The sequence below is a fragment of the Gymnodraco acuticeps genome, unplaced genomic scaffold, assembly GCF_902827175.1.
Source record: "Gymnodraco acuticeps unplaced genomic scaffold, fGymAcu1.1, whole genome shotgun sequence".
In the NCBI taxonomy this organism is placed as follows: domain Eukaryota; kingdom Metazoa; phylum Chordata; class Actinopteri; order Perciformes; family Bathydraconidae; genus Gymnodraco; species Gymnodraco acuticeps.
In genome coordinates this window covers 1,030,337-1,038,299 of record NW_022990590.1, presented here as the reverse complement: position 1 = coordinate 1,038,299, position 7,963 = coordinate 1,030,337, and the positions used below count along the sequence as shown (strand labels likewise).

At 44.0% G+C, this 7,963-nt stretch overlaps 1 protein-coding gene across 1 annotated transcript; it reads right to left on the bottom strand.

The window, feature by feature from the left end:
• Positions 1 to 1,455: 1,455 nt before the first annotated feature.
• wdr20b (WD repeat domain 20b) lies at positions 1,456 to 7,952 on the bottom strand. The gene is made up of 4 exons (XM_034228610.1): positions 7,656 to 7,952; positions 5,389 to 5,571; positions 3,490 to 4,950; positions 1,456 to 3,187 (listed from the first exon to the last, which is right to left on the bottom strand). The coding sequence occupies exons 1-4, from the start codon at positions 7,902 to 7,904 to the stop codon at positions 3,137 to 3,139; spliced, it is 1,944 nt and encodes a 647-aa protein (XP_034084501.1). The 5' UTR covers positions 7,905 to 7,952; the 3' UTR covers positions 1,456 to 3,136.
• Between the last annotated feature and the right edge of the window lie 11 nt (positions 7,953 to 7,963).

Sequence of the window (7,963 nt, the reverse complement as noted above, 5' to 3'; positions counted from 1 at the left end):
AACCTGTGAGTGAGCAGGGTCTTAATACATGGACTTTGGTGTAACCCCTCATGTAATTTCCATTATGGCTAAAGACTGGAGTCTAATTAGCAGATAACTGGAAACACCTGTGTGGCAGGGCCTTTAATAACTGACTCATTTCAGTTAAATTCATTCCTAATTGAGGTGCAATCATGTCAGGACATGACCTGCAAAAGGGACAGTTCACCCTTCAATAAAAAAAAATGTATCCTCTCATTTTGATTGTTTCGTGTGAGCTTTAAGGTTAGCTAATATATTTCTGTAAATATAGTAAGGTATAGGTCTCGCATATTTGAGAGAAGGCATTTCAATGGATAATATCTCCAAAACTCTGCAACTCCAAAACAATCTACAATATGTATTTCTGATTTTGGGGAACACTGTCCATTTAAAAGAGTTCTAAGCAACTAGAATTAGTGAAAACCCTGTGTGAGTGTGCAGGGCCTTTGGTTTTATTCCTCATGTCATTTCCAGCACAGCTCCCCTGCTGAGGCTTAATTAGCTGCTAACTGAAAACACCTGTGTGGCAGGCCTTTAGTAACCCAATTAAATAGAATAACTGACTAATTTCCCCCCCCCCCCCCCCCTACTAAGGGGGGTAAATGTGATCATGTTAGGCCAGCCAGACCTCATAAGTCTTATGCTGTTTCGTGTTCCAGGAGCTTTGAACAAAATACAGCACCTTCTTAACATACATTGTCTTATAACTTATGGCCATTTTACAAATGTCAAACCTGTACTTGTCATACATGACTGTATTTTGTTTACATTCGAATTAATTTCCCCCAAATTCAACCCAATTTCTAAAATACAAGGTTTTTTTTACAGTGAAAATATTCCTGTATTAACATGTCATTATTATTATTATTATTGTCAAATTGTCTTTCTACTGTTTCTGATTTTATGTAAAGCGTCTTTGAGCATCAGGAAAAAGCGCTATACAAATCCAATGTATTATTATTATCTTAATTTACATATTTACCTTTCTGCAACTGTTTAGTTTTAATGGCCATGTTCTTTTTAAATAGTATTGCCTCTCCTCAGTAAGTGTATTTGTTTCTTCTTGTTTTTGGAAATGATGGTGACCCTTCAATTATCTCTCAAGTATAAATAAAGGCTAATTAAATGAGTAATATGATTATAGTCAAATGTTCAAATGCTGGCACATACTGAGCCCCATGCTACTACAGTAATTGAGATGCTACTTTTATGTATGGATGCCAGCCAAGTGATATGAGTCAGTGTTTGGTCAGCAGGAAACCTATTCAATTCATGTTGTCTGCCGAGCCTGACCTCTGACCTCATGTGGAGGGAAGCATGGCGGTCTATCCCCATCTAATGAAGACATTTATATGAAGACATTGATTCATGCGGTGAGCACACACACACACACACACACACACACACTTAATAAAGTGACACAAATGGAACATGTAATCTGTCAAAGCTGTTTTAATAGGTGTCACATGGAGGAAAAGGCTCCCATTGTTAATATCCTCAGTCTTCCTATGTGGGAAAAAACACGCTCACCTCAAGCACTTCCACCATCGTCAAGTGCTCACGTTAGTCAGTTGGTTTTCAACAGTGTCAAATGTTTTGTTCACAAGTTCAGCATCAGTTCAGTAATTATTACTCACAAAAGCAGGACCGACAGCCCTGTCCGCAGAACATGGTTTTCAGTCTTATTTGTTAGTTAAAGTGGATTCACACACATGTTGATGGATGGGACTAGTGAGGGGGAAGTATGCCAGCGTTAGTCTTCCTGTGGTTTACCTGAGCTCGGAGTGATGGCTGAATTAGACCGCTGCGTCTGCGCCTACCTGCCTAATGTTGTAAAAGTAATCTGCAGCGACAGGCTAGCTAGCATTCAGCACTACCTGTTAGATAAGAGGACTCCATAGATGTCTCCTATACCAAACTTTTCATTAATAAAAATACACCTGAATTCTCTTTATATGTACAACAGAAAAGAAACACCTGCATATTCAAGATTCATTTTAATATTAGGTATAGATCTTCTGTATTAGAAATATCACTATTTTCTGAAATGAGGATCCTAATGTAATAATGATAATTTCACCCATAAATCATTGAAGTACAATATTTACATATAATACAGAGCCCATTTAATCTGAAACAATATTAAAATAAATGTTTAATAGATACAAAGGTGTTTTTTTTTTAATTCTATTTATATTTCAACCTTTTCAAGGAGTCCTTACACACTCCAAAAATGTAAAGCCATTCTCCTCTAACAAACTATTAAGTGCAAACAATTTTTTTCCATATAAAAAACTATGATTGCAGCATCCAGCGTTGAGACAGAGGGCAATAACAAGCCTCCCTCCCTCCCTCCCCCCAAGTGCTTTCAAAACTGTCTTCAAAATATGTTGCTTACACAGTCATGAATTCAAAATGGGGGGGAAAAAAAACAAAAAGAAAGAAAATCTGTGGCAAATACACTTTAAAGTGTGATACCACTGATTAAAATATTTGTAAAGGAAGTAAAAACACTCCTGAACAGGTGTCAAGACTGGGGCTGCACCAGAGATCGCTCAGGAAGTGAACAATGAAAGACTCCGCTTCCCTCATCTTATTCCCTTTATGGATGACATTTGAAGAAACAAAATATAGGAACGTTTTCCGAATTAAGCCCATATAAAAAGGTAAGGTTGAGGCATCACCACAATGCTTACAGCATGTCTAGTCTTTAAAGATCTACAGGCACAAAAGGATTGGGTACTAGAGTTTTTTTCAGACTAGACACGACTTGATATGACCGTAGATGGAACAATGAGCCAGTCAATCCCTCCTATAAACCTCCTGGACGATTTAAAGCTTGCCATCTCACTTCCAGTAGCCCCCTTGGTTACGCCCGGACTACAAAGGAGGGGCGTCGAGTTTCTAACCCTGGCTTGGCCAACATCGGTTATCTAAACATGATCACTAACACATAGAGAGCATCTGGTTGGGTTGCCGTGATGAAAATGAAGGTTACACTGGAGGTCGTGTGGTGTGTGACAGTGTGTGAAGAAGCGCTGCAGGGCCTTGGCCACGGTCATCCCCGTCTCTGTTGCATGGAGCTGTCATTAGCAGCGCCAGCACTGGGGCTATACTACTGTTCCACTGGGGGAGTTGGCTGCGTTGTTTGAGATGATAGCAATCCCTGCGGAGAGACAGATAACACACATTGATAACAAACAACAGTGTTACTTGAATGTATTAAAAGAGGCTAGAAGAATAGTGAGGTTAACTGTCGGAGAGGATGTGCTATTAACCATCGAAAAAGCTGAGGTGGTGGGGGGGAGTTTAGTGTAAATCTTGCATGAAATAACCAAAAACCTTTTGTCTGCACACAGTAGCGTAAATGACTTCTGAATGCAGCGAGAACAAAAAAAAGCCTGTGCTCGAGACAGTGTAAGTTAAGAGGCGTCACATGACAGTATCCTCGAGAGGCCTGTCACTCACCACTTTCCCGGGCCTAGCCCATGTGCAAACGAAACCCTCCTGACAGGCTGTTACCAGACAGTCCTCAAGGAAGATTAACACAGTGAGTCTCTCGTGAGCGATCTTCTTGCACACCAGCGGCTCGAGCAGCGGCAAGTCCTCCATGCGCGGGCACAGCGTGGTGCCCAGAGTCTTAGCTGCTTCTGCTTTTGCCGTCCGTGTGGAGCTAAGTTGGTTGAGCTTGTCGCTGCTCTTGCTGCTGATGTGACCCATGCTGTGGTTCCGCTTGTGGTCCTTCTCGTGGCGCTCCTTGCGTGAGTCGTGTAGCGACAGCGTTGCGAACTTGCTGACGCCCGTGGCAATGAACGCACTGTCGATGATGCTGTTGCCCTTTGGGGTGGGGGTGGGGGTGGTGGTGGTGGTAGTGGTGCTGCTGTTGCTGCTGCTGCCTGTGTGACTGTTAGGGGTGCTGCCCCCTGTTGGGTTGGAGGAGTGTGGCAAACTGTTGGACCGAGGCAGGGTGCTGGGGAGGGAGTTAGGGTTGGGGTTTCCGCTGGTGCTACTATTGCTCGAAGTGTCTTTACCATTGGTGCCACTGGGAGTGGTGGCAGGTACAGTAGTAGTAGTAGTAGTCGTGGGCGTAGTAGTCGTTGTGGAAGTGGTTTGTCCAGTGGCTGGAGGGCTCGTGGCACTCATAACATTAGTGTGAGTCCTAGTGCGGGACAAAGGGAGGTGAGGGAAGAGAATGTCCTCTGTTAGGTCCCACAGACACAGCTGGGTGTCCTGGCCCACCGAGCCGAACCTGTAGGTGACGCTTACAGGCCTACTGTCCGTTGAGTTTCTCTTAGAAAGCCGAGAATGAGCGCTGTTAGCCCGGTCTCTGCCCGCACCGAAGTGAATCTGCTCATGGAACTCCTCGTCACTGCCGCTGAACTCAGCAGGAGGGTCGCCGTCCTCCACGCTGGTGGTGCAGTGGTCAAACGCCACCACGCTCACCCACGACTTGTGACCGTGCCCCCGAGCGATCACTCTGCAGTCCGAGAACGACCACACCGTCACCAGGTCGTCCTCCCCTCCTGCCACGATATACCGTCCGTCTGGGCTCCAGCACACACACAGTAAGCCGCCAAAGTAGCTCTTCATTGTCCCGTGGAGCTCCGCGGCGTCGAAGCCAAACACCCGCAGGAAGCCGTCCTGGCTCGCACACGCCAGATACTTGCCATCAGGGGAGAAGGCAAACTCGTTGAGCGCCCCTTCGCCCACCGTCCAGCGCAGCAGCGGGTTGCGAGCCGACTTGCTCTTGCAGGTATGCACTGCATAGTTTTCTCCCTGCTTCAGGAGCTGGTAGTGAGGCGCCGTGGTACCGCAGGTGTTCTCCACGTTGTACAAATACATGCTGCCGCTGGAGTGGGCCACCAGGAACAAGCTCTCCGAACCAGGAACCCATCGCACACACGTTACTCTGGACTTGTCTATAAGTCTCTGGGGGGAGAGGGACAAAGAAAGAGAAAATAAGACACTGGTTATTTCATTATTTCAACAGCGGACAACTAAAACTCAATGTTAGTAATCAAGCCTAAGCAACATAAGCTCAGACGCTGACTAGAACTAAGATTGAAAAATTATTTTACAAATATATTTATCTGATCACCCCATCACCTCTGACAGAACTTTGAATCAATCAAATCTTCAAGCTGACAGCAAGCAATACAGTTAATTGTTTTGCCCTCCCCTAACAATCATATGGAGAACAGCAATGCAGTTAATTAAAAGAGCCTAAGCAGACATGCTGCTCCACCAAATAAATCAAGACTTAAAATCTTAGTTAGTACGTTAAAAATCACATTGATGTTGTTCTCGGAAAAACCATTGTCAATCATCCCCTCCACAAACATGTCTCCAGTCGGCTATAGAACCCACCTCCTCATTGAAGAGTTTGCTGGTTTCCTTCTTTATGGGGTCGATGAGCTGCACCTGGCCGGCAGAGAAGCCCACCAGCAGGGAGACGCTCTCCGCTGTGGCTGTGATGGGGTTGAAGTCGTGACATGTGGGCTGCGTTCCTTTGTATATCCTCTTGTCTATGGGTTTACTAAGATCGGCAGCCTAGACAAAGACAAATACACACTGCTTAGAAAAGACAAGCAACCATTTTGTTCAAACTCATTTATATTTCAGACACTCTCCTTCAAGGCGACCTCTAATACTTCACAACTTGGCGCTAAAGTTTATCCCAGAGTTCTTCTCCAAAGGTTTCTTGTACAGGAAGGTTGACATATAATCTATTTATATAGTGCAGTCGCAGTAAAGAAATGACATTACATTCTCTCAAACACCACCAGGGGACAACTTATCCCAGATCAGGAACTCAGAAATGGGATCAATTAAAGTCTAAGACTCCTAAATCTTTCAATACCTGCTGGGACAAATATCGCAAGAGCATTGTTGGCTGCCATCTTCTCTTTGTTGATGTCTACTAAGTGCCAACCGAATGTTCCTAATGCATGATGATAATGAATTGTGACACATGGAAAGTCATTATCCAAAAATAGAGGAAGACCAGCACAGGCAGACCTTAGAGGTAACTGTTTAAGTGTGTTGGTTGAAAACAGAACTCAAATCCAACATTAGTGATCAGATTAGATTATTCCAGACGTAATCACACAAGTTCGAATCTTGTAAGCTTCAATAAAATGAACCATTACCATCAAAACGGATCTTATTTATTACTGAAGAAATGTTGAACTGTTTCGTTATTGTAGGAAAAAGGAAGTTGAGATAATTCTGTAATGAGTCTAAAAGGAAAATATAGATGCTACTCTCTTGGGATCTATTTTCCTGCATTGAAAAGGACAGACGGAGACAAATGTTAAGGGATGTATTTTAAAATATGTTAAGTGTTGTCAAGGACAGGCTGCTCTAAATAAAATAAAATTCTAATCCCAAAAGGATGTTAAGGTTTCCAATTGGAAACCAAATTCAAAAGAAGCTGGTTCCTGACTACTGGAAGTTCGACACAGTGCATGTTTGTAGGTCAATTCAGTGAACATTTTTAGAATGAGAGAGCATGACACACCACAATCATTTAAATTAAACAGATGAAGCAATAGATATGCAAAGTGTCTCCACTTTGGATAAATGGGAGGGCCACACAGTAATGTTGACAACTTGTCTCGGTCTTTCATTAGACAAATGACTTCTCTTTGTGCTGTCAGAGCTGCAATAAAGGCTTCAATATTGGAGACCATGCCACATCTATATTCAAATGCAGGCCATACAGTCAATTGCAAGGGAGGGAGGCACAATAAGAATCAGTCACAGTGAGTTCAACAAGAACCACAACACAAAAAATGCATTACCAGTTACTAAAGTATGATTTTTGTAAGTCGAGAACAGCCCTAATAAATACAACTTCCCTTGTTTGATTTGACTGGGCTGAAAGATTGTGAGACCACCAAGTACACATGAATTGTAGAAATAGCAGAATAGAGAGAATAGGCTGCCATTGTTAGATTGCGTCTTCTGTAGTGTAGCTGATTCAGGACAATCACTGACTCTCACAGTCCCCGTCCCTGCTAAGCAAGCCCAAACCTGGCTTGCTGCAATGACATCACTGTGTGCAACCAAACAGTGGATCTTATTACATCACATCCAACTCCTGACAGTAAAGTGAACACATCCCTACATCACGAATAACAACCCCCCCCCCCCCCTCACCACCACTCCGACAGCTAACAATGTGACCAGTTAGTGCTGTAATAGATGTACCAAAGTTGACCCTGCTGGTGAGCACTGTTGACAACTTGCCTCCCCTTCACCATTTAATTAAAGCACGAAGATAAACAAACACATTATAAGACATGACAAGCCTTTTCTCACGTTATCCACTGTGATGGAACATTTAGTGTCACAGCTTATCACTGACTGAGATCTTAAAATAACCAGCGGACTGTGAAGCGTACAAAAGTCTCGCCGAAGCAACAACAAGTACTGTGGCGATGTTAGCTAAGAATGCTAATTAGCTCCTAACTTAGCTAGGTCTGCTACATGGCCTTGTCTTGACAAGCTGCGCACTTCAATGACAGAAGCTAGGAGAGTTGACAGCCGGGGTGCAACACGTTTCAAGATGCCACACCAATGGGCTGCTCCTGGACAGTGCGGGCTTGGTTGCTGCAGTCTTTATTGTTTACCTTTCTCACGCCTTTGTAGATATAAAAGTAGAGTTCCCGGCCCACATTGAAACAGATCCTGTCGCCGTTGCCGGACTGGTCGTTTACATTGACGAAGGAGACCTTGACGGGATTGGAGCCCTGCGAGTTGAAAGGCACCCTGTTCGGGCGGCTGTATTCGGAGTGAGTGAGGAGTTTGTAGACGCCTTCTCGGGTGGTGAATTGAGTTTTAATTTCGTTCATCTCCTTCCCTCCTCCCTCCGCCGCCATCTTGGAAATTGGCGTTCATCCTTGTCCGAGCCCCGGATGTTAGCGACAGCGCATGCGTT

Excerpts from the sequence above, each read along its gene's own strand:
- wdr20b (XM_034228610.1), bottom strand. The coding sequence starts at position 7,904 with ATGGCGGCGGAGGGAGGAGGGAAGGAGATGAACGAAATTAAAACTCAA. Across the intron at positions 5,572-7,655 it reads TCTACAAAGGCGTGAGAAAG|GCTGCCGATCTTAGTAAACC; the intron begins GTAAACAATAAA and ends GTCTTTGTCTAG. Across the intron at positions 3,188-3,489 it reads GGGCTAGGCCCGGGAAAGTG|GGATTGCTATCATCTCAAAC; the intron begins GTGAGTGACAGG and ends GTCTCTCCGCAG.